The sequence below is a fragment of the Xenopus laevis genome, chromosome 3S (genome assembly GCF_017654675.1).
Source record: "Xenopus laevis strain J_2021 chromosome 3S, Xenopus_laevis_v10.1, whole genome shotgun sequence".
NCBI classification, from domain to species: domain Eukaryota; kingdom Metazoa; phylum Chordata; class Amphibia; order Anura; family Pipidae; genus Xenopus; species Xenopus laevis.
Genome location: NC_054376.1, coordinates 130403179 through 130430391, shown reverse-complemented (window position 1 = coordinate 130430391; position 27213 = coordinate 130403179). Strand labels below are relative to the sequence as shown.

The following is a 27213-nucleotide window of genomic DNA, read 5'->3' as shown; positions in this document are numbered from 1 at the left end:
ACACTAGTGTGAAAAAAAAAAGCATTGATTTTTGTGGTTTTATTAGTTTTTGGTGATTTATTTGCATTTCACACTGTTCTGTGTTATTTTGTTTTGCCTATGTAAATTTTATCTACTATATATCCATTTGGGGGTCTCTGTGCGCCACATAGTTTGGTATATCTATGCATATTGGGCATCAAAGTGTTCAGTAGACCCCTGGCGCTCATATTTAGGATGTTTTATGCTGATAAGCTACGAAATGTGGGGCATATAATGGGGTAGAATTCAAGCTTTGTGACGATTTTCAGAAATTTGATAAAAACCGTTACGTTCAGCATTGCTTTGCAGTTTGACAGTTTGCAGTAGGAACACATATTTACCCATATTGGATTCGTCAAAATGTGTACTTTCTGAAAATATATGGTTTTCTGGGGTCTCTGTACTGTTAGGGGGGTCTAATGTCGCATATTACACACACCAGGTGCTTGTATTGCAGCAGCCAGCGCGCATCAGCCGTGAAAATGTATACACTATTGTCATTTGGGGGTCTCTGTGCGCCACATAGTTTGGTATATCTATGCATATTGGGCATCAAAGTGTTTAGTAGACCCCTGGCGTTCATATTCAGGATGTTTTATGCTGATAAGTTACGAAATGTGGGGCATATAATGGGGTAAAATTCAAGCTTTGTGACGATTTTCAGAAATTTGATAAAAACCGTTACGTTCAGCATTGCTTTGCAGTTTGACAGTTTGCAGTAGGAACACATATTTACCCATATTGGATTCGTCAGAATGTGTACTTTCCGAAAATATATGGTTTTCTGGGGTCTCTGTACTGTTAGGGGGGTCTAATGTCGCATATTAGACACACCGGGTGCTTATATTGCAGCAGCCAGCGCGCGTCAGCCGTGAAAATGTATACACTATTGTCATTTGGGGGTCTCTGTGCGCCACATAGTTTGGTATATCTATGCATATTGGGCATCAAAGTGTTCAGTAGACCCCTGGCGCTCATATTTAGGATGTTTTATGCTGATAAGTTACGAAATGTGGGGCATATAATGGGGTAAAATTCAAGCTTTGTGACGATTTTCAGAAATTTGATAAAAACCGTTATGTTCAGCATTGCTTTGCAGTTTGGCAGTTTGCAGTAGAAACACTTATTTACCCATATTGGATTCGTCAGAATGTGTACTTTCTGAAAATATATGGTTTTCTGGGGTCTCTGTACTGTTAGGTGGTCTAATGTCGCATAATACACACACACCGGGTGGTTATATTGCTGCAGCCAGCGTGTCAGCCGTGAAAATGTCTATACATATTGTCATTTGTGGGTCTCTGTGCGCCACATAGTTTGGTATATCTATGCATTTTGGGCATCAAAGTGTTCAGTAGACCCCTGGCGCTCATATTTAGGATGTTTTATGCTGATAAGTTACGAAATGTGGGGCATATAATGGGATAAATTTCAAGCTTTGTGACGATTTTCAGAAATTTGATAAAAACTGTTACGTTCAGCATTGCTTTGCAGTTTGACAGTTTGCAGTAGGAACACATATTTACCCATTTTGGATTCGTCAGAATGTGTACTTTCTGAAAATATATGGTTTTCTGGGGTCTCTGTACTGTTAGGGGGGTCTAATGTCGCATATTACACACACCGGGTGCTTATATTGCAGCAGTCAGCGTGCGTCAGCCGTGAAAATGTATATACACTATTGTCATTTGGGGGTCTCTGTGCGCCACATAGTTTGGTATATCTATGCATATTGGGCATCAAAGTGTTCAGTAGACCCCTGGCGCTCATATTTAGGATGTTTTATGCTGATAAGTTACGAAATGTGGGGCATATAATGGGGTAAAATTCAAGCTTTGTGACGATTTTCAGAAATTTGATAAAAACCGTTACGTTCAGCATTGCTTTGCAGTTTGACAGTTTGCAGTAGGAACACATATTTACCCATATTGGATTCGTCAGAATGTGTACTTTCTGAAAATATATGGTTTTCTGGGGTCTCTGTACTGTTAGGTGGTCTAATGTCGCATAATACACACACCGGGTGGTTATATTGCAGCAGCCAGCGCGTCAGCCGTGAAAATGTCTATACATATTGTCATTTGGGGGTCTCTGTGCCCCACATAGTTTGGTATATCTATGCACATTGGGCATCAAACTGTTTAGTAGACCCCTATGTTTATATTTAGGATGCTTTATGCTGGTAATGATACATGGACAATACGATGCTGGAAAGTTGAAGCTTTGAGGCAATTTTCAAAATATTTTACCAAAACCGCCAAATTTGGCAAAGCCTTGCGACTCAGTAGTTTGGGGCAGAAAGGCATGGGTACCCATTTTAGATTCTGTATAATGTGTACTTTCCAAAAATATATGGGTTTGGGGGGTAAACATATATTTCTGTGTTTTTACCCCACAAAAATGCAGTCAATGTGTTGATTTTTCATTAGCTGAAGTTACCCACAGGACTATTTGTATGCGCTAACTTCATTTTGGGGCCTCTAACTGCCATATACTTTGGTAAACCTATGCACAGTGGGCACCAAACTGTTTGGAAGACCCCTGGCAATCATATTTAGGGTGTTTTTTTTTGGTGCGTAACGATACGTGGGTGATATGGTGCTGAGAAGTTGAAGCTTTGAGGCAATTTTCAGATATTTCACCAAAACCGACAATTGTGGGAAAGCCTTGCGACTCAGTAGTTTGGAGCAGAAAGGCATGGGTACCCATTTTAGATTCGGTAGAATGTGTACTTTCCAAAAATATATGGGTTTGGGGGGTAAACATATATTTCTGTGTTTTTACCCCACAAAAATGCAGTCAATGTGTTGATTTTTCATTAGCTGAAGTTACCCACAGGACTATTTGTATGCGCTAACTTCATTTTGGGGCCTCTAACTGCCATATACTTTGGTAAACCTATGCACAGTGGGCACCAAACTGTTTGGAGGACCCCTGGCAATCATATTTAGGGTGTTTTTTTTTGGTGCGTAACGATACATGGGTGATATGGTGCTGAGAAGTTGAAGCTTTGAGGAAATTTTCAGATATTTCACCAAAACCGACAATTGTGGGAAAGCCTTGCGACTCAGTAGTTTGGAGCAGAAAGGCATGGGTACCCATTTTAGATTCGGTAGAATGTGTACTTTCCAAAAATATATGGGTTTGGGGGGTAAACATATATTTCTGTGTTTTTACCCCACAAAAATGCAGTCAATGTGTTGATTTTTCATTAGATGAAGTTACCCACAGGACTATTTGTATGCGCTAACTTCATTTTGAGGCCTCTAACTGCCAGATACTTTGGTAAACCTATGAACAATGGCCACCAAACTGTTTGGAGGAACCCTGGCAATCATATTTAGGGTGTTTTTTCTTGGTGCGTAACGATACATGGGTGATATGGTGCTGAGAAGTTGAAGCTTTGAGGCAATTTTCAGATATTTCACCAAAACCGACAATTGTGGGAAAGCCTTGCGACTCAGTAGTTTGGAACAGAAAGGCATGGGTACCCATTTTAGATTCTGTAGAATGTGAACTTTCCAAAAATATATGGGTTTTGGGGGGTAAACATATATTTCTGTGTTTTTACCCCACAAAAATGCAGTCAATGTGTTGATTTTTCATTAGCTGAAGTTACCCACGGGACTGTTTGTATGCGCTAACTTCATTTTGGGGCCTCTAAATGCCAGATACTTTGGTAAACTTATGAACAATGGCCACCAAAATGTTCAGAGGAACCCTGGCAATCATATTTAGGGTGCTTTTTCTTAGTACGTAATGATACATGGGTGATATGGTGCTGAGAAGTTGAAGCTTTGAGGCAATTTTCAGATATTTCACCAAAACCGACAATTGTGGGAAGGCCTTGCGACTCAGTAGTTTGGAGCAGAAAGGCATGGGTACCCATTTTAGATTCTGTAGAATGTGTACTTTCCAAAAATATATGGGTTTGGGGGGTAAACATATATTTCTGTGTTTTTACCCCACAAAAATGCAGTCAATGTGTTGATTTTTCATTAGCTGAAGTTACCCACGGGACTGTTTGTATGCGCTAACTTCATTTTGAGGCCTCTAACTGCCATATACTTTGGTAAACCTATGAACAATGGCCACCAAACTGTTTGGAGGAACCCTGGCAATCATATTTAGGGTGCTTTTTCTTAGTACGTAATGATACATGGGTGATATGGTGCTGGGAAGTTGAAGTTTTGAGGCAATTTTCAGATATTTCACCAAAACCGACAATTTTGGGAAAGCCTTGCGACTCAGTAGTTTGGAGCAGAAAGGCATGGGTACCCATTTTAGATTCTGTAGAATGTGTTCTTTCCAAAAATATATGGGTTTGGGGGGTAAACATATATTTCTGTGTTTTTACCCCACAAAAAATGCAGTCAATGTGTTGATTTCTCAGTAGCTGAAGTAAAGTCCTGAACAATTTGGATGCGCTAACTTCATATTTGTGTCTCTAAATGCCAGATACTTTGGTAAACCTATGCATAATGGGTATCAAACTGTTCAGTGGACCCCTGGCAATCATATTTCAGGTGCTTTTTCTTGGTACGTAATATAGTTTGGGATATGCGGAGCAGCAAAATAAAACCTTTGAAATGATTTTTCAAAATTTTGAATTTTATTTTGAAAAACCGCTATGTTCAGACAAGCTTTTCTGTTTGGTAGTTGGGAGTAGAGAGACATAGTTACCCATTTTGTAATCGGCAGAATGTGTACTTTTCAAAAATGTATGGTTTTCTGGGGTAAACCTATGGTTTCAGGATTTTTTGCCTTGGAATCTAAAGCATGCCGTTTTCTGCCTTAGTGCTTTCAAAATTCGGTAATATACTGCCGGGAGTTTTTGCTGTACAGAAATCCTAAATCTCCCTAAAACTATACATATCTGGTATTGGCACGTTCGAGAGACATAAGGCTTTCCAAATCAGTTGGATTTTCATCTGTAAAATGAAATATTTTTCTGGTATAAATTGATATACAATGAAAAATGGTAATTTTTCATTTTTTTTTGTTATTTAGCACTATAAATTTTTTTGCACAGGTGGAAATACATGAAAACTCAGGCAGATTTAGAAAGCTCAGTTTCTACCGAAAAAAACAATGTATAGTTTTCCTAGGTAAACTATAGGTTTCCCCTCAGAAAATGCCCCTAAAGTGAGAGAGCACAAAATGCTTAAAAACGGCTGGCATTTCGCGTAACCAAAATGTGAAATTCTGCTGGCACTTAAAGGGTTAAAGGGATACTGTCATGGGAAAAACATGTTTTTTTTCAAAACGGGTCAGTTAATAATGCTGCTTCAGCAGAATTCTGCACTGAAATCCATTTCTCAAAAGATCAAACCGAATTTTTTATATTTAATTTTGAAATTTGACATGGGGCTAGACATATTGTCAGTTTCCCAGTTGCCCCCAGTCATGTGACTTGTGCTCTAATTAACTTCAGTCACTCTTTACTGCTGTACTGCAAGTTGGAGTGATATCACCCCCCCCCCACAGCAGCCCATCAGCAGAGCAATGGGAAGGTAACAAGATAACAGTTCCTTGGTAGATATAAGAACAGCACTCAATAGTAAAAATCCAGGTCCCACTGCGGTACATTCAGTTACATTCAGAAAGAGAAACAATACCCTGCCAGAAAGCAGTTCCATAGTACAGCACTGGCTCTTTCTGAAAGCACATGACCACGCAAAATGACCGGCTTGAAAAAGGGCCCAGTGGGATCACATTGTAGAGGGCTTAATACATTTTTCACTATTTGACTATTAACTATTAGAGTGCCGCTAAATTTCTTCAGTCTGACAGGCAAAGTGACCAGAGATGGCACCTACACAACAATATTATAAATTATATATTTTATAAATAAAATAAAAAATACACTTGCTGGTTCAGGACTGAGATTTTATACGAGAAGAGTGAATTATTTGCAGTGTAAACAGTGTAATTTAGAAAGAAAAAATTCAAAATCACGACAGAGTCCCTTTAACAGTGCACAGCAGAATTTTCATTTTAAAACATACACTTTTTAGCTCATATAAAGAGTAGTGAAAGGGGCCCCAATCAACCCAGTCTAGGTTCTTTCAGAAAGTTGGATAAAGTCTAAAGACAGATAGACAAGTTCCTGGCTTGGCTCGCAGACAACATTCAGTTAATGCACTGGGAGTGCAAGTCCTTGCAACCTGCCCTAAAGGGAATGAGTAGGTGAGGGTAGTTAGGAGAGATCAAAAGGTGTGAGGGGCTGGATCTGTGGACAGGAGGAATGTGGTACAAGACCAGGCAGAAATAGCTGCAGGGAGTACAAGAAAGAATGCAGAAATGAGGAGGTGACACTGCATGGAAGAATGGCTGGTAGAAAAGGGATGGGGTGCAAGAGTGTGTAAATCAGGCAGGTGTAAGGAATGCACTGCTAAGACTGTGGGCACATATGCTGTAGGGTTTAGCTGCTCTCAGCCTGTGTATTTATGCAGAGTGAGAGAAGCAGATGAATGGAGGCATCTCAATGCTGACCTCAGCTAAAGATTCACTGTGTATGTGTGAGAGAGCCCTACAGCATGTGAGCCCACAGCCTAAAGGGGTAGTGTCACTAGTGTGCCTAACATTAACCCACGACATGTGTATCTGCCTACCTGAGTGTGCTCAGTGTCTCCTCGTAGTTAATATCAGCAGGGCTGAGAGCTGCAATCATGGCTGTGCGAGAGTTTCCTCCTGTCATACAAGGGAACATGTTAACATACACACAGACATGCATTGCCCTCACTTGTACGCCCGGTGTATTTTGAACCCACCTAAATTTTCTTTGAGCAGCCAGGTTAGGGCAGAATCACGATACGGGATAAAATCGGATTTTTTCTTCTTGTTTTGCTGGAAATAAAATTGGACAGTTTAGAGAAGCAAAACATGACTGCAGTTTGCCTTCTCCCTACCACCCTGGATCCCCTGGAGGCACAAAGAATACTTACGTTAAGAATGCTATGGGGCAGTCCATTGGGAGAATAAAGGCAGCGTTAAAGAAAGAAACAGAAGAACCTGAGTTTGTGCTTATTTGGAAAGGAAGGGTAATTGAATATATCAAGGGACATTGCCGTGTGTCTGACACACCACCATTATTAGATTAGGCCTTTCATAAAACTGTTGATATTATCAAGCAAAAACTTCATAGGTTTTGTTAGTTTCTGTCATATTGGAGATTTAGAATGTATCTTTATACCACTCTTCAGGCTACAAATTTTGTGTACAGGTAACTGAGCCGTATAAAAAGAGACGCACGCAAAAACATGACACTTTTATCATAGAGGTTTGTGTTTATGTCACTGCTGCCAAGTCTATATAAGAAAAACCCCAGTACCCTTTAAATCACATTATATCCATATGGCATATGACTACATGAATGTATGAAGTCCATAGCTGGTTGCAGAAGATACCCATGAAGGAGGCAAGAGCAATTTAACGGTATTCTATGAGCTTACCATCTCAGCCAAAGCAGAAATGACTTTCCCAAGTGTGGTTAGAGACTTGTTTATGTTTGCTCCTTCCTGTGCAGGAGAGAATAAAGGGGATTGGTTTAGAGAACAGACATCCATCATGGATTTCTACCCAGCAGGGTGAAGGTATAAGGAAGAATCCCTTGTCTTGGAAATGATCACTCACCTTCAGTCTAGTTCCTTTGGCCCCTGTGGAATCTGCTCTCTCACTCCCAGCCAGATCCACCAAGCTGATTTTACTGACCTTGGAAATATAAACATTGACAAAAATGAGACATGGCCTGATCCTACCAACACCAACACAAAGGTGCATTACATTCTTTGCTACATCAGTAATGCAAGCTGTAGTGGCAGTGTCTTTAATCTGTTACGAGCCATACAACATGTAATACAGGAGTCTCCAGGCGGCTATAAAGCCAAAGTCATTTTTTTGTAGCCTGTAATAAATGTACACATTTGTAATTTGCAGACACCAGGATCAGAGGAAGACTGAATTTCACTTATTTCCCAGAACCCATGGGTGGATGTGTAAAGCACTAAATTCTGCTCACCTTTTCAGTGTCCAAGTTAGTCAACTCGTCGTGACGCTTCTGTGTGAAGACAATGGTAAAGACTGCATGTGAGCGGCTGCTGGTCTCATTCATGTTAGTAGCAGCCACCGTCCTGGGAAGAAATGAAAGGGAGAATAGAGTCACGTGCAAAATGTTAGTGACAGTGGTGTTGCCATTTGTTAAAGGAACAGTTCAGCATAAAAATAAAAACTTGGTAAATAGATAGGCTGTGCAAAATAAACAATGTTTCTAATATAGTTAGTTAGCCAAAAATGTAATGTATAAAGGCTGGAGTGAGTGGATGTGTAACATAATAGCCAGAACACTACTTCTCTTGCTTTCCAATGATTGGTTACCAGGCAGTAACCAATCAGAGACTTGAGGGGAGGCACATGGGACATAACTGTTGCTTTTGAATCTGAGCTGAATGCTGAGGATCAATTACAAACTCACTGAACAGTTATGTCCCATGTGGCCCCCCTTATAGTCACTGAATAACTGCTGAAAAGCAGGAAGTAGTGTTCTGTTCTTTTATATAAGACAACCGGTAACTTCAGCCTTTATACATTACATTTTTGGCTAACTACCTATATTAGATACATTTTTTATTTTGCACAGGTTATGTATTTACCCAGTTTTTATTTTTACACTGAACTGCTCCTTTAAGGTGGCCTTTTCCCCTTACCTGGCTTTATTCCCACAATCCATCAAATCCGCTATGTCATGGTAGGAAGTGACGGCTAGTTTAGACAGATCCTCCACGTAAGGTCCCATGATAGGGTGCTCCCGCACACGTAGGTTTCCTTTACTCTTGGGGTTCAGCAGGTCACGCACTCTCTCACAATATATTTCCATGTAACTGACCTGCATAGACCACACATGTAAACCATATTCCGTGGGAAGAGGGGGGGGGAGCAGGGGTCTGGGAAGAAATTAGGGAATTGGGGTATTTTCCCGTTTCTCACCTCCACAGAATAGGACAGCTCTGGGCTCTTGTTTGCAGATACTCGGGCAAATAAATCTTCACATAACTGTTAAGGATAGAAGCAAGGTATTAGTTCCAAGCAACAGTCTCTGGATTATAGTTAGTTATAGTTATAGCCTGTCGGAGGGTCCTACACAAGAGCCAATAAGCTGCTGACTCAGTCTGTGGGCAGCTTTTATTGGCCAGTGTATGGCCACCTTTAGGGTCAGTCCACACGAGCAGATTCGGGGAGATTAGTCGCCCCAGCAACAAATCGTCTCTTCTTCGAGGCGACAATCTCCCCAAATCTGCACTTGTGGACTGACCCTTAGTCTGCAATGAAGAAGAATTGCCTAGGAGTCCTGATATCTCATGGTATATGACTTTGCTTTATTTCAACCCCAACCAACTCCATTTGGACGATCCCATGCTTTATCCTCAATTGGTCAGTACCTGTGGGATGATCCCATGTTGATCAGCTTCAGGTTTCCCCATCATAGTGTAGGATTTCCCAGCTCCGGTCTGTCCATAGGCGAATATACAAACATTATATCCTTCAAATGCATGCAGCAGCATCTCCTCCCCAATATCCTTGTACACCTGGCACTGGGAGGCAAAGTTTGGGTCTTCTGCCTGAGGTTGCAGTGAAAAATGGAGCCAAATTACCATCAGTTTAATCAGCTGGCCACTGGGAACATTTGGATGGGGATTATTAGTGGGAGCAAAGATATCCCCGAAAGTAAGGGAGTCTGATACATCATTGTTATATTTTGTAAAGGTCATTTTTACTGATTTTCAAAATAGACAAAAAACAAGGAACATTAGGATCAGTGCATTAAATTGTGGTGAATGTTTCTATAGTGGAGATTAGGATTGGGTCACTATAGATTCTATAAGGAGTATGATATCCACATGTTAAATGGAGTTTCAGATCTCTTTTGTGCATTCCACAGGATGGGAACGAACCCTGTAAGCAAAATGCTGCGTTCAACCACAGTCCAGTGCCCATAGCAGTGAGTTTAGGAGAATGCAAGCCATTATGTCTTAGTGCAATATGGACGTGCATGTGCAAACTCACCGTAGTGTGTGACCAATAAGAATAATCAAAACTGAAGTTCTTTGCAGAATCTTTGGCCTGCTTGGGGTTGGAAATACCTGGAGAACAAAAACATATCAGGCTTGTTACTCATATATACTGCCATCAACCATGCGGTCTCTTAGAATTGAGCTTAGGTTAACTGATGCATTGTGGGAGTTCTGCTGATCTTGAATGGTGCATTTCAGTTTTGCCCCCTCCAGCTTCAGTGACCACCACTTTAGCCAAACTCCACTTCTTCATATGCTTTCATCCTGGAGTCCATTTCTAGCAAACCCCTCTCCCTTCCAAGGTGAAGTCCATTTCTAGCAAAACCCCTCTCCCTTCCAAGCTGGAGTCCATTTCTAGCAAACCCCCTCTCCCTTCCAAGGTGAAGTCCATTTCTAGCCAACCCCCTCTCCCTTCCAAGGTGAAGTCCATTTCTAGCCAACCCCCTCTCCCTTTCAAGCTGGAGTCCATTTCTAGCAAACCCCCTACAAACCCCCTCTCCCTTCCAAGCTGGAGTAAATTTCTAGCAAACCCCCTCTCCCTTCAAGATGGAGTCCATTTCTAGCAAACCCCCTCCCTTCCAAGATGGAGTCCATTTCTAGCAAACCCGCTCTCCCTTCCAAGCTGGAGTCCATTTCAAGCAAACCCCCTCTCCCTTCCAAGATAGAGTCCATTTCTCGTGAACCCCTCTCCCTTCCATGCTGGAGTCCATTAGTAGCAAAACCTCTCTCCCTTTCAAGCTGGAGTCCATTAGTAGCAAAACCTGTCTCCCTTACAAGCTAGAGTCCATATCTCGCAAACCCCACTCCCTTCCAAGCTGGAGTCCATTTGTAGCAACCCCTCTCTCCCTTTCAAGCTGGAGTCCATTTCTAGCAAACCCATTTCCGTTGCAAGCTGGAGTCCATTTCTAGCAAACCCTCTCTCCCTTCCAAGCTTGAGTGCATTTCTAGAAAACCCCCTCTCCTTTCCAAGATGGAGCCACTTCAAACAAACAACCTCTCCCTTCCAAGCTGGAGTCCATTTCTAGCAAATCCTCTGTCCATTCCAAGCTGGAGTCCATTTCTAGCAAATCCTCTGTCCATTCCAAGCTGGAGTCCATTTCTAGCAAACCCCCTCTCCCTTCCATGCTGGAGTCCATTAGTAGCAAACCCCCTCTCCCTTTCAACCTGGAGTCCATTTCTAGCAAACCTGCTCTCCCTTCCATGCTGGAGTGCATTAGTAGCAAACCCTCTCCCATCCAAGCTGGAGTCCATTTCTAGCAAATCCTCTCCCTTCCAAGATGGAGTCCATTTCTAGCAAACCCCCTCTCCCTTCCAAGCTGAAGTCCATTTCTAGCAAACCCCCTCTCCCTTCCAAGCTGGAGTCCATTTCTAGCAAATCCTCTCCCTTCCAAGCTGGAGTCCATTTCTAGCAAACCCGCTCTCCCTTTCAAGCTGGAGTCCATTTCTAGCAAACCCCCTCTCCCTTCCAATTCCAAGCTGGAGTCCATTTCTATGAAACCCTCAATCCCTTCCATGCTGGACATATTAAGTTCAAATCCCAGCGCTCTCCAGAGAAAATAAAGGCCACTTACAGGTGGTATTTCCCTGCATCTGGATGACACACTTTGCATCATGTGCAATTTCACGGGAGTTAAAGGGCCGCACACGGACTGCCACCTTCACAGATGCTCCCGCCATCTTGACTCAACTTCAACTTTTAGCGCGAGATGGAGCTGAAAACTAGAAAGAAGAAGCAAAGTGTCAGACAGGAAAATCATTCTGCCACTTTAAAGGGGTTGTTCACCTTTGCCTTAACTGTTAGTGTGATGTAGAGAGTGATAATTTGCAATTGGTTTTAATTTTTTATTATTTGTGGTTTTATTTAGTTTTTAATTCATCAGCTCTGCAGTTTGCAATTTCAGCACTCTGGTTGCTAGGGTCCAAATTACAATTAAAAAGGTGTTTAGAAACAGCCATTGTATAACATACTAAAAGTTAATGTAAAGGTGAACCACCCCTTAAAGATGTTACCCACAGTGAGGATTTGTAACTGAATCCTGATATGCAGTTCTCATCCGCAGGATCACAGAATGAGCCTGGTATGTCAAGATTCGTAACGGACTTCTGATTTCCAGAAATCATCCTAAACTGGCCATAGACGCAGTTCGATTCATACGATTTTCAGAATGTGTGGATCGTCCCGACATTTGTGGTACCATGGTGAGCGAACAATCATTTCTGACAATATCAATGGGTGACTGTCACTTCTATCTGTCAGACATAACTTTTATACAATTGCGGTCATGGCCATCGTCTGATTTGCGCTTTTACTACTTTATACAAATCTGCACGTCTATGGCCAACGTTAGCACTACAGACCCTTTGCATCATTAATAACAATCAAGTCCAAATGTTGGGCCAAGTTTGATTTTGCCTTTAATTTGTGTAGCCAGAGCAGTTTATTGTCTTAGTTTCTTCTTTTGCACAGAACTATCTGCATTATATCATCCTGCCTAGACTGTAAGCTCATTGTACAGTCTGTACCATAGAGATGTTAGATTTTAAATCTTGTGGACAAGGCCCTCCGAACCTACAAAGTCAGTTTAACTGAATCCAAATTGTTGGCTAAAGAAGTTGTTGGAGCTCTAGGAATAAATATAGCTTAATAATGACAATAGCCGCCCTACATTTCACCAGTGCCGTGTCTAGGAGTGCACCACAAATATGTCTACACGGCACACCCTTCCCAATCCTCATCCTTCCCCCGGCATTACAGTTTCGCACACAAGGCAGGGTCTGCTGCCATTCTCGCCCAAATACGCAAAAATTCCAAGAATGTTCCGGCTGCTTCAAAATCCTAAGATGAGACCCCCTCCTCTCCTCATTACTGGTCTGTGTGTGAACTTTCCTGAGCATGTAAAGCCCACACTTGCCAGTCTGGCACCTCCCGCGTTTCCCTGCCCCTCCCCCTCTGAGCTATATATATACCTGCTGTCCATCAGCAGCCTGTGTGTCAGGACCAGCTGGACTTGCTAGCCATACGGCCACTTCCCTCATGAGCCAGAGAATGAGAGGCACGTGGGAAGGATTTACGTTCAGGATACAATGCAGCGCCTAATATAGTTCTGTTTGCTACTTACCAGTGGCAGATAACTAGAATCTCAGCTGCCATAAAGCAGGACAGGACTGCTGCTTACAATGGGGATCAGATAGGATCTGTGCAGCCACTGGGACAGAATGTTCTGTTATACAGATAGCTAGAATCTCAGCTGCCATAAAGCAGGACAGGACTGCTGCTTACAATGGGGATCAGATAGGATCTGTGCAGCCACTGGGACAGAATGTTCTGTTATACAGATAGCTAGAATCTCAGCTGCCATAAAGCAGGACAGGACTGCTGCTTACAATGGGGATCAGATAGGATCTGTGCAGCCACTGGGACAGAATGTTCTGTTATACAGATAGCTAGAATCTCAGCTGCCATAAAGCAGGACAGGACTGCTGCTTACAATGGGGATCAGATAGGATCTGTGCAGCCACTGGGACAGAATGTTCTGTTATACAGATAGCTAGAATCTCAGCTGCCATAAAGCAGGACAGGACTGCTGCTTACAATGGGGATCAGATAGGATCTGTGCAGCCACTGGGACAGAATGTTCTGTTATACAGATAGCTAGAATCTCAGCTGCCATAAAGCAGGACAGGACTGCTGCTTACAATGGGGATCAGATAAGATCTGTGCAGCCACTGGGACAGAATGTTCTGTTATACAGATAGCTAGAATCTCAGCTGCCATAAAGCAGGACAGGACTGCTGCTTACAATGGGGATCAGATAAGATCTGTGCAGCCACTGGGACAGAATGTTCTGTTATACAGATAGCTAGAATCTCAGCTGCCATAAAGCAGGACAGGACTGCTGCTTACAATGGGGATCAGATAGGATCTGTGCAGCCACTGGGACAGAATGTTCTGTTATACAGATAGCTAGAATCTCAGCTGCCATAAAGCAGGACAGGACTGCTGCTTACAATGGGGATCAGATAGGATCTGTGCAGCCACTGGGACAGAATGCTCTGTTATACAGATAGCTAGAATCTCAGCTGCCATAAAGCAGGACAGGACTGCTGCTTACAATGGGGCATAAGGAGTGAGGAGCAGATGATTTGGGTGAATGCTTGTTCCTATGCCAAACACACAAATGTGGCACAAATAATGGAAGGCGGCACTCCACCCCAGCGGTTTAATGTGATAGCGGAAACAACAGTTATGCCAAGTCTGTGATGGGAGGTGAAAGCAAAGCTGGTGTCAGGGACAGAACAACAGGACCTCTCTCTCTTCTCCCAAACCCCCTCTCCCTTATTCTGCCCACGGATTTCCTATTATCCCAACAGGAATCTCAGGCTGTGACCCCTGCCGACCCCAGCTGCACCATACTTGTGACTCCCCAACACAGCAGTTTCTTCTCCCGTGACTCCCGCTGCTGCCCAAAAGCTTTCAATCACGGGCTAAATATAACGGCTGGACAACAAGTGCCCCTCTACTCACTTATTTAACATTCCTCTTGGGCCTCTCGGGTGGCTCAGCCCAATGTTCCAGGTAGTGATAGAACTATAACAAGCAATGAGTCACGGACAGATCAGCCATGAGCTCAGGCACAATAGGGTGAAAGGTCACTGCCATTAAAGGGGAAGTTACTTTTAGTACCTTATGCAATTCTCAGTAACTTTTCAATTGGTCTTCATTTTTTTTTATAGTTTTTTTTTTTGCCTTGTTCGTCTCCTTTCAAATGGGGATCACTTAACCCAGAAACCAAAGAACTATTGTTCTGCGAGGAGGTTACAGTTTATTGTTATAGTTACATTAACAATGCTACTTGCAGTCTTCACCTCCGTATTCCCATTATTATTCATGCAAACGTATGCTCTGCTGTTTTGTCATTAACCCTAGACGCAAAAAATGCTCCGAGTGCCTTTACCCGAAAGGTGTTTGTAGTTTCAGTTTTGCCTTAACTGCCATTGTTGCTTGCTGTCTGGCCACAACCCCAGGAATCCGAGCAGAGAATCCAGCCCAGCAATACAGAGGAACTGACCACAAAATATATATATTACTGGCATATCGATAGCAGGAGAATCGTCCTGTAGAGAGACCCTAAAATTATAGCAGCATAGGAACACCCCATTTACTAACCACAATTCAGCAGGAACAGTCCCCTAAGTTTGCTCATAGTCTGTACAGAGAGATCCCATAAAACTATGGCAGTATAGGTATTCCCCTGTACTAAGCACAATTCAGCAGGAACAGCCCCTAAGTTTGCTCATAGTCTGTACAGAGAGATCCCATAAAACTATGGTACATAGGTATTCCCTGTACTAAGCACAATTCAGCAGGAACAGTCCCTAAGTTTGCTCATAGTCTGTACAGAGAGATCCCATAAAACTATGGCAACATAGGTATTCCTCTGTACTAAGCACAATTCAGCAGGAACAGTCCCCTAAGTTTGTTCATAGTCTGTACAGAGAGATCCCATAAAACTATGGCAGCATAGGTATTCCCTGTACTAAGCACAATTCAGCAGGAACAGTCCCTAAGTTTGCTCATAGTCTGTACAGAGAGATCCCATAAAACTATGGCAGCATAGGTATTCCTCTGTACTAAGCACAATTCAGCAGGAACAGTCCCCCTATGTCACTGCTCAGCAGGGACAAACACATGGATCAACTCATGGATCAGTTTAGAACAGTTAAGGGCAGAGACACATGGGCAAATTTGGGGAGATTAGTCGCCCAGCGACAAATCTCCTCTTACTCGGGGTGACTAATCTCCCCAAACTGCCTTCCCGCCGGCTAGAATGCTTTGTTTTTGACGACGACTTCAGAAAACAAATCACTCCCGCCGGCGATTCTAGCAGGCAGGGGAGGCAGTTTGGGGAGATTAGTCGCCCTGAAGATGAGATTTGTCACCGGGCAATGAATCTCCTTGAATCTGCCCGTGTGTCTCTGCTCTAAAGAGTTGGCGACCCCCATCCCCCCAGAGCTGCATTAGAAGGTGAAAAATAGAAAATAAAAAGTAATTGTAAAAAGTCTTTATTTCTGGGGAACTGTCTGAAACCAACTGAACTGAAAAAAGTGTTTGAAGGTGAACAACTGCTTTAAGAGTTCCAATTTAGCCAAATAAGAAATAAGGGTGGAGTAAGAGGATTGGGTACCTAATAAAACTCTTTACAGCCAGATGAACTGGTTGAGCTCTGCCATATTGGGAAAGCAATGTACTGTCTACACCCAAGAGACACAACACCCAGATGCATCGTCTCACACAGGAACAAACTCTTCCTTGATTTGGGAGAAATCTCAAACATCAGCCCTTTTTACTCCCAACATGCAAATATAATATAATAGGGAATAAAGTACCCCCCTTATAGAAAAACATAAGGACATTAAGGGCGATATTTATCAAAACCTGAATTTAGCTAATTATTTTTACTGAAATCCGCACGGGTTATTTCCCGTTATTTAGTTATACATTTTTCCTGAAATATTCCAGATCATGGAAAAAAAACTGTCCAAAAATTTAAATCTCATGAATTTTACTTATTTTCTCCTCGAACAGTGAGATTTAGATTTTTGCACGAAACCCAGCGCAGATCGGGATATCTTTGGAACTTCTCCCGTTGACTAATATAAAACCTCCGCAGGTCTGAGATGTTGGATTTTCGGGTTCTGACTATTTCCATGCTCAGGGTATATTTTTATTAAAGAAAAAATTATGGGGTTTTTTTTCACTAAAAATTCGTATTTTATAGTAAAAAAAAAAAACAAACAAAGATTTTTGGAGTTTTTGTCTTTCAGACTTATTTAATAAATAACCTCCTATAAGTCACTGCGGAGTTCCATGACCATATAATACATGAGGCGAAGGCCGAGTGTTTTTATACAAGTCATGGAACTCCGAGGTAACTTCTAATATCCTCATATTTTTCAACAAGGGGAACTTTATTTATTATAATACACAAGTTTTAGTGAGTCATGTGACATAAAGCACATCACTACTCACTGTTTATAACTGTTTATGTTCTATAACTGATGACATCCCTAAGCACTGTTTATATATAGTGAATAAAGTACCCCCTCTTGTAAAATATAAGGATATTATAAGTTACAGAGGAGTTTCATGACCATATAAAAGCATGAGGCTGAAGGCCTAGTGTTTTTATACAGGTCATGGAACTCCGAGGTAACTTCTAATATCCTCATATTTTGCAACTGGGGGTACTTTATTTATTATTATTATTATTATTTATAATACACAAATTTGAATGAGTCATGTGACTGAAATGACATCAGAACGCACCATTTATAACTGATGACATCAGAACTCACCGTTTATAAGGATATAATTTACAGGATATTCATGGCTTTTGTGTATTATAAGGATATAATACACAAAAGCCATAAATATCTTGTAAATGATATCCTTATAAACGGTGAGTTCTGATGTTATCAGTTATAAATGGTGAATAGTGATGTCATTTTAGGCACACGACTCACTAAAACTTGTGTATTATAATACCTCGGAGTTCCATGACCTGTATAAAAACACTCGGCCTTCGGCCTCATGCTTTTATATGGTCATGAAACTCCTTGGCAACTTATAATATCCTTATATTTTACAAGAGGGGGTACTTTATTCACTATATTATTTACAGAATATTTATGGCTTTTGTGTATTATAAAGCTACAAGTACCAAAGAGTATACGTCACAGCAAAATGTGGCTTACTAAACTAAAGTACAAAGCTAGGAATTGGCCCGAGCCAACAGACCACTGATGCTGGCCACTGGGAAAGAGACATGACAGAGATAGCAAGAGAGTGTAGAAACTCGCTGTCACTATACTGAGGAGGAGAAGAGCAATAGAACACACAATGTGCATCAGGCACCACTACTTAATGTGACATGGTTTGGAGTCCCTGGTGCCTAAAGCTGGCCATAGACACAAAAATTCGATTTTCGTGGATCGTCCCGATATTTTTCCTGCCACTGCGATCGGACGTTTAGTCAATGGGACAGGTTAGAAGATTTCTGAGGTCTAATGATAGTATCTCTGCATGTATTGCCTATCTGACCATATCAATGAGTGACTGTCAGTTCCATTTGTCAATCATATGATCGTCTCAGAAGATCGTCTCATTTGTTCTTTTACCATTTTATTTATTCGGAATGGTTCGCGGCAGGTCAGAAGACTGAGACGTCAGTTCATCGGATACAAGGCTAAAATCTGCTTGTCTATGGCCAGCGTTAGACACACTAGCCAATCATACAAAGAAGTCACCTATGTAATAGAAGTATCTTTGTTGTGCTACTATAGGTCACCGGAGCCCAGAGGGTAAATTGTAGACAAGCTCTTTCACGGAGAGATTATTGGCATATACATTGTTACCTTGTCAATTGTAAATGATAAAAGATTGTTTTGTGATGGAGATGGAAACTCATACTTACTTTGTGTCTCTATGTTACTTTTTCTTTCTATTTTTTTGGCATATTAAAGCTTATAAAAACACCGTGCAAAGCTCAAACACACCATTTTTTTTAAAGGCACAACAGAGCATATTTTCCCCAGAATTCCAGCTAAATTACTGGTGTCTGATGGTAAATTGCACACAAGTTGAATATTCGGGCAACATTTTGGCACACAATGCAAGTATAGAGGAGAGTGTATAGGCACAGGTGCCCCTAAATGTGTGCAATTCTTTACAGCATCGTCCTCAAAGGAGAATTCAACCGTAATAAAAATAAACCCTCTCCCCCCCTACCCTCGGTAGGTAGACCCTCCTCCCCCCCAGCCTACTTGCCCCCTCCCCCTCTCTATGCAGATTCTGGCCACAGAAGTTCACGGGCGCCATCTTCTTTCTTTGGTCTTTTTCGGAAGTTTTGGCGCATGCACAGTTGGGAGTAAATTTCCGGTACCGAACATACTGCGCATGTGCCGAAAGTCACAAAGATTTCAGAAACTATTTCGTAAATTTTCATGACTTTTGGCACGTGCGCAGTGGTTCGGCCTGGAAAATTACTCCAACTGCGCAAACGTCAAAAATGCCGTCAATACACAGATTCCCAGAGTAGAAGAAGATTGCTGCCGTTAACTCCGAGGCCAGAATCTGCATGGAGGGGTGAGTAAAAAATTAGGGGTGCAGGTAGGCTGGGGGGGGAGGAGGGAGGGGGGTATACCCAGGGTGGGAAGCTTTTTTTTTATTACGGGTTGAATTCTCCTTTAAGCCAACCAATCACAGTCTCCGAGGCTTCAAGCACAATTTGGCAACAATTTAAAGGAGAACTAAACCCCCAATAATAAAACCCCCTACCCTACATATTCCCCTCTCCCTGCTCTCCCCCCCCCCCGCATAGGTGATTACCCCTGAAAGTGGCCCTAATTCATTACTCATGTATAGGTGCAGATTAAGTGCAGCAGATCTCATGGGCGCCATGTTGCGGCTCTTCAGGAAGTACCGCTGCCTTAGCACATGCTCAGTTGGAGCAGACTTCCAGTTCGTAGCAACTGCGCATGCGCCAAAAGTGACGGAAATCGCCTAAAGGAGGGAAGTGGAATACGGAAGAGATGGAAGATGGCGCCCATGAGCTCCGATTCTCTTACTCTGCACCTACACGTGAGTAATGAATTAGGGGCACTTTCAGGGGTAATCACCTATGCGGGGGGAAAAGCAAGGAGGGGGATAATGTAGGGTAGAGGGGTTTTATTATTGGTGGGGTTTAGTTCTCCTTTAAAGACCCTGTGCTGCTAACAGAAGATATTTTGGAAACCTATGGAACTCTGCACAGACAAGAGACTCGTTTGCCAGTTGTTCGCAATTTCCAGGGGACACCCCAACACCGAAGGACTGGCTTTGTTCAGCATTAAGTCTGAATATAGTGAACTCGCCTTAGTCCCTGTAAGTTATTTGCCATCAGTTGCACTGAATGTCCATACACTTCCTGGAAAATGGGGGGAGGGAGACAAGACAACAATACTCCCCCAGCCTGGTAAACAGAGATCTTGAAGACATCTATTTCTATTAACGGAATGCCCGACTTTAGTCATTCATATTGCACAACGTTTTCTGAAAACTGAAAAGATCACTTTTTAGCTGCCAGGAAAATATTCTTAAACCAAATTTACTTGCATTTCTCATTAAAAAAAAAACTCTGAACTACATGAATGTAAAGAACAGGAATCAAGGCATAGCACAGCCATCCTACTCAACTAGAGTAATGCTGTCCTTCTGTAGGGTCCAATGTGGCCCTGGTTCCACAACAGTCCAACAATATGGGTCCAACAGGGCGTCATGTGGCCCCATGTATGAATCAAAAGTAATGTATGGACAGAGATATATATATATATATATATATATATATATATATATATATATATATATATATATATATATATATATTTGTGTCTACTCCTCTGTAGTGTCAGATTCTGTCCAGACTGCAAGCTCTGAGGACAATCCCCTCTGTAAATTGTGTTTATCACGGAGAGGTGCAATCCCTTGTATGTACAAACCAATGGCAACTAATAAACACGTATCTGCAACTGTCACACACGGTTGGGACTGACCCTTCAAGGACACTGAAATGTTTACAAAGTGGGGGAGTAAGACGGAATCCAGCCAAAGTCCAGGACAAACAGATTTTTATTTGTCAACTGCACACACACATATATCTGTCAGCTTTCTATATACTGATCTTTAGTGGGTGTCTGGAATACTGAAGGAATGCTCAGCTATATATAGAGCAACATTCGGTACAACGGAATGAGCAGATTTTAAACAGATCCAAAAAGGAGCCCTATAGGGTTAAAGGAAAACTAAAGCCTAACTAAAAAAGTAGGTAGAAATGTTGTACATGATGTTTTGTGCTTCTGTACCAGCCCAAGGCAACCACAGCCCTTTAGTCTCCAAAGATGCCCCAGTAGCCCCCCATCTTCTTTTCTGCTGATTCACTGATTCACATGCTCTGTGCTGCTGTCACTTACTGAGCTTATACAATATATATATATATACACAATATACAGTACACATAGAATAGAAATGTCACAATATAAGGCTGATTAGTAATTAATACAGATAATTACAACATGGCAGCACAGAAACCAGTGCAATTAGCATCAGAATTTAATAATCAGCAAACCTGTAGCATCAGCTTATATTACAGCCAGGGAAGCTCATTTTCTGCTGGATAATTAGTGATGAGCTCTAAGCTTAGCTTCTCAACAGCCAATCAGAGCCCACTGAGCATGTGAGTGTCACAGACACTTTCCAAGATGGTGACCCCCTGTGACAAGTTTGAAGTCCTGGATCATTGCTGCTATTGACAAGCTCAAACTTTAGCCTTGTGCAAAAAGTTCACTATATAAAATGACATGTTTAGCGACATTCATTTTAAGGTTTAGTTTCCCTTTAAAGCCTCAGCCATCAATCATATATTGCCTTCTCCTTTTCTATCCATTGTGAACCTCCTAAATATCACTGCCCTCCCCCTGCTAATGACAAGCTGAAACTTTAGACTGGTGCAATAAGTCCAGAATATAAAATGGCATTTTTAACCATATTCATTTTTAGGCTTTAGTTCTCCTTTAACATATTAAAGGGAATCCACAAGCGAACTAATATAAAATGTGGCAGACAATCCCCTTATTACTGTGATTTTTCTATTTCAGTTTTTATTCTTCTTCATATCATATCAGCCGTCAGTGTCTACAAGCAACTGATTATAGCTTATAAAATACTCAGCTTCACAGTGTTGACCAAGCACTGCACACATTTTTGGGGTAACCTCTGGTAATATGTCACTTTTTTGAGGCAGTCAGTCATTTATGATTTTTAAGTATTGTTGGTGAGGAGACCTGCTTTTAATGCAAAAGGATGTCTTTCTATGTATTCTAGAGCAAGTTGAAGATGATCGAGTTATTTTGTGGGATTTCCACAACGCCTAGAAGACAGAGGCTGGGCAAACATATATGGGGTGATGCTAGAGATTCCTCTGCATCTTTTAGTATTTCACACCAGAGCCTCTGTATGAAAGAACATTCCAACCTTAGCACAGCATTTAGGACACAGATCGGAGGCAGTAGGGTATAATTCCAATAGGCAGTACAAGGGTTTATGAATCCTATGTTGTGTATTTATCTGATTGAGAGAACCTATGCCGACAAACATAATGATCCTATTGCTTTTTTAGTAGCTGTACTCGATGGTGCACCACAGCTGGGCCCTAGCAATCAAGGATCCCATTATATATATATAATACACAAAAGCCATGAATATCCTGTAAATTATATCCTTAGAAACGGTGAGTTCTGATGTCATCAGTTATAAACGGTGAGTTCTGATGTCATTTCTGTCACATGACTCAAATTTGTGTCTTATAATTAATAAAGTACCCCCAGTTGCAAAATATGGGGATATTATAAATTACCTCGGAGTTCCATGACCTGTATCAAAACACTCAGCCTTCGGCCTCGTACTTTTATATGGTCATGAAACTCCTTGGTAACTTATAATATCCTTATATTTTACAAGAGGGGGTACTTTATTCACTATATATATATAGCGGATTTGCCTTACCTTTATTTCCAAATAGTTTCCAACTGGTTCAGTTCAATGCCCTGTTATAGTTGCATGATTATCTCCGACGAGATTTTTTTTTTTCTACAGTCAAAAGGTGCTTCACGTATCCAAAAAAGCCTACTTAACAAATTCCAAATAGGTTTGAGGAGCTTCAAAAAGTGGCTAATCCCTAGAGTGACTTCCCTAATCACAGATTCATTTTAAAATGGAGTTCTTCCTTCTCGGGGTGTATAGAAGCATTCCCAGGGTAAAATGTTCTGCGGGTAGATATCCACTGTGTACCTGATGATTATCCGATTTACACCGAGGCCTAATTAGGGTTCAGTAATGGTTAATCCTCTTCTGGATAATGTGCAAATATATCTTCTGTTTCTCTAGTGTTACAAAAATTTTGTTTAAAGCACAGGCCAACAAAGTGTCTGATATTGCTTAATCCTTCATTAATCCCAAATAATATGTTGTATGTCCTCCTGATATCCAATGTATAACACGACAGTGCCCAGATCTCCTGCTTCCCTTGATGTTAGTGTTGAACTAATAGGTGTTGCTTGGATAGGCTGGACCCTGGGTATTTTGGGCCTCGTTCCTTCAGATTGGTATACGTCAGTGTCGTCAATCTGCTGGGTTTTGTCGTACAACTGCCTGTAGAGCCTTGACGTCCAATGAGGGGCCTGGCTTCTTCCCCTTACTAAACACTGGGAATGGTTTCTTGTGGCTCGCTGTGTCCCAGGGCTGCAGGACCCGACAGTTTTGTTCTGTCACGTGATGGGTCTTTTCTTCTTGGCTCAGCAAATTAGTGTTTCAAGGACTAGGCTGGTGTTGTGCCTAATCTGGGGGAGGAAAGAGAGCAAATAAATATCTTAATGTATCAAATATTTTATTTGGTTTTAAAATAAATACCTTAATCAACACTCCCAGCACCACAGTAATGTACCCACAACTCCCAGCAGGCCACAGTAATGTCAGTAGAACTCCCAGCAGGCCACAGTAATGTCAGTAGAACTCCCAGCAGGCCACAGTAATGTCAGTAGAACTCCCAGCAGGCCACAGTAATGTCAGTAGAACTCCCAGCAGGCCACAGTAATGTCAGTAGAACTCCCAGCAGGCCACAGTAATGTCAGTAGAACTCCCAGCAGGCCACAGTAATGTCAGTAGAACTCCCAGCAGGCCACAGTAATGTCAGTAGAACTCCCAGCAGGCCACAGTAATGTCAGTACAACTCCCAGCAGGCCACAGTAATGTCAGTACAACTCCCAGCAGGCCACAGTAATGTCAGTACAACTCCCAGCAGGCCACAGTAATGTCAGTACAACTCCCAGCAGGCCACAGTAATGTCAGTACAACTCCCAGCAGGCCACAGTAATGTCAGTACAACTCCCAGCAGGCCACAGTAATGTCAGTACAACTCCCAGCAGGCCACAGTAATGTCAGTACAACTCCCAGCAGGCCACAGTAATGTCAGTACAACTCCCAGCAGGCCACAGTAATGTCAGTACAACTCCCAGCAGGCCACAGTAATGTCAGTACAACTCCCAGCAGGCCACAGTAATGTCAGTACAACTCCCAGCAGGCCACAGTAATGTCAGTACAACTCCCAGCAGGCCACAGTAATGTCAGTACAACTCCCAGCAGGCCACAGTAATGTCAGTACAACTCCCAGCAGGCCACAGTTGTCAAGGCCACAGTAATGTCAGTACAACTCCCAGCAGGCCACAGTAATGTCAGTACAACTCCCAGCAGGCCACAGTAATGTCAGTACAACTCCCAGCAGGCCACAGTAATGTCAGTACAACTCCCAGCAGGCCACAGTAATGTCAGTACAACTCCCAGCAGGCCACAGTAATGTCAGTACAACTCCCAGCAGGCCACAGTAATGTCAGTACAACTCCCAGCAGGCCACAGTAATGTCAGTACAACTCCCAGCAGGCCACAGTAATGTCAGTACAACTCCCAGCAGGCCACAGTAATGTCAGTACAACTCCCAGCAGGCCACAGTAATGTCAGTACAACTCCCAGCAGGCCACAGTAATGTCAGTACAACTCCCAGCAGGCCACAGTAATGTCAGTACAACTCCCAGCAGGCCACAGTAATGTCAGTACAACTCCCAGCAGGCCACAGTAATGTCAGTACAACTCCCAGCAGGCCACAGTAATGTCAGTACAACTCCCAGCAGGCCACAGTAATGTCAGTACAACTCCCAGCAGGCCACAGTAATGTCAGTACAACTCCCAGCAGGCCACAGTAATGTCAGTACAACTCCCAGCAGGCCACAGTAATGTCAGTACAACTCCCCAGCAGGCCACAGTAATGTCAGTACAACTCCCAGCAGGCCACAGTAATGTCAGTACAACTCCCAGCAGGCCACAGTAATGTCAGTACAACTCCCAGCAGGCCACAGTAATGTCAGTACAACTCCCAGCAGGCCACAGTAATGTCAGTACAACTCCCAGCAGGCCACAGTAATGTCAGTACAACTCCCAGCAGGCCACAGTAATGTCAGTACAACTCCCAGCAGGCCACAGTAATGTCAGTACAACTCCCAGCAGGCCACAGTAATGTCAGTACAACTCCCAGCAGGCCACAGTAATGTCAGTACAACTCCCAGCAGGCCACAGTAATGTCAGTACAACTCCCAGCAGGCCACAGTAATGTCAGTACAACTCCCAGCAGGCCACAGTAATGTCAGTACAACTCCCAGCAGGCCACAGTAATGTCAGTACAACTCCCAGCAGGCCACAGTAATGTCAGTACAACTCCCAGCAGGCCACAGTAATGTCAGTACAACTCCCAGCAGGCCACAGTAATGTCAGTACAACTCCCAGCAGCCACAGTAATGTCAGTACAACTCCCAGCAGGCCACAGTAATGTCAGTACAACTCCCAGCAGGCCACAGTAATGTCAGTACAACTCCCAGCAGGCCACAGTAATGTCAGTACAACTCCCAGCAGGCCACAGTAATGTCAGTACAACTCCCAGCAGCCACAGTAATGTCAGTACAACTCCCAGCAAGCCACAGTAATGTCAGTACAACTCCCAGCAGGCCACAGTAATGTCAGTACAACTCCCAGCAGGCCACAGTAATGTCAGTACAACTCCCAGCAGCCACAGTAATGTCAGTACAACTCCCAGCAGGCCACAGTAATGTCAGTACAACTCCCAGCAGGCCACAGTAATGTCAGTACAACTCCCAGCAGGCCACAGTAATGTCAGTACAACTCCCAGCAGGCCACAGTAATGTCAGTACAACTCCCAGCAGGCACAGTAATGTCAGTACAACTCCCAGCAGGCCACAGTAATGTCAGTACAACTCCCAGCAGGCACAGTAATGTCAGTACAACTCCCAGCAGGCCACAGTAATGTCAGTACAACTCCCAGCAGGCCAGTAATGTCAGTACAGCAGGCCACAGTACAGTACAACTCCAGCAGGCCACAGTATGTCAGTACAACTCCCAGCAGGCAGGCCACAGTAATGTCAGTAAACTCCCAGCAGGCACAGTAATGTCAGTACAACTCCCAGCAGGCCACAGTAATCAGTACAACTCCAGTACAGTCAGTACAACTCCCAGCAGGCCACAGTAATGTCAGTACAACTCCCAGCAGGCCACAGTAATGTCAGTACAACTCCCAGCAGGCCACAGTAATGTCAGTAGAACTCCCAGCAGGCCACAGTAATGTCAGTAGAACTCCCAGCAGGCCACAGTAATGTCAGTAGAACTCCCAGCACCACAGTAATGTCAGTAGAACTCCCAGCACCACAGTAATGTCAGTAGAACTCCCAGCAGGCCCTGGTATCAGTAGCAACAACAGACTGGCCAATGTTTCCCTCACACACGCCCTGTATCTATTTCTATAAATAACGGTAAGTGCAGCGCGTTTCTACATCCCCAGCTCTGTCCCTACAGCCTCGGGCCTATACAGTGACTCACACACTCGGCGCACAGCGAGTAGAACAAGTGAAGGCTCCGGAACAGCTGAGGTGACAGCGAAAAGTATTCGCTTCTCCGACCGGAAGCAGCAGGTCCTACCGGAAGTTGACCGGCACCCTCAGAAACATAATACAGCGGTAATGGGAGGCCACACAGACACACTCACCGAGCCGAAGCCCCGCTCCCTGCTTTTCAGGGTGGTTCTTTAACAGTCACTCGGCTGCTTCACCCGGCAGAAGCGGCCGTCACCCAGCCGGGACACCCCGCCCGCAACCTAACGTCAACACGCCGCTTGACGGGCGCGCCCACAATGTGCCGAGAACATGAACACGCCCCTTGCTGCGTTGTCAGTCAGTGTTGGGTCCCGCCTTATGAGCTGTGGGCGGGAAACTGGCACGTTGCTTACTTTGGTCACGCCCACTGTTGCTTGTGAGGTGATTTAGGTGCCTCAGAGGTGACGAATGAGCAGTGACACCGGATGTAAAGTTCTGAGGTGGCTTTTAGTTTGTCACATTTTAGTGTTCTGACAGGATTTTACTGCCATAAATGAGGTACTGAGGTGAGGTACACAGAAAGTTTGAGTAGCGGCCTGGC

The 27213-nt window shown here is 43.1% G+C and overlaps 1 protein-coding gene across 2 annotated transcripts in view; it reads right to left on the bottom strand.

The window, feature by feature from the left end:
• Positions 1–26954, bottom strand: part of LOC108703558 (kinesin-like protein KIF1C) — a 42338-nt gene extending 15384 nt beyond the window's left edge. Inside the window, exons 1-12 of one of the 2 annotated variants that reach the window (XM_018239743.2) lie at positions 26786–26954; positions 22690–23522; positions 11663–11810; positions 10084–10160; positions 9459–9638; positions 9007–9072; positions 8727–8905; positions 8042–8153; positions 7657–7734; positions 7476–7541; positions 6795–6870; positions 6636–6714 (exon numbers count right to left, since the gene is read on the bottom strand). In XM_018239743.2, the coding sequence (XP_018095232.1) occupies positions 6636–6714; positions 6795–6870; positions 7476–7541; positions 7657–7734; positions 8042–8153; positions 8727–8905; positions 9007–9072; positions 9459–9638; positions 10084–10160; positions 11663–11768 (1019 nt within the window). In that variant the 5' untranslated portion in view covers positions 11769–11810; positions 22690–23522; positions 26786–26954. Of the gene's footprint in view, positions 1–6635; positions 6715–6794; positions 6871–7475; positions 7542–7656; positions 7735–8041; positions 8154–8726; positions 8906–9006; positions 9073–9458; positions 9639–10083; positions 10161–11662; positions 11811–22689; positions 23523–26619; positions 26747–26785 lie in introns of those variants that run through there. The other variant, XM_018239744.2, reaches the window with a different exon arrangement.
• Positions 26955–27213: the final 259 nt, after the last annotated feature.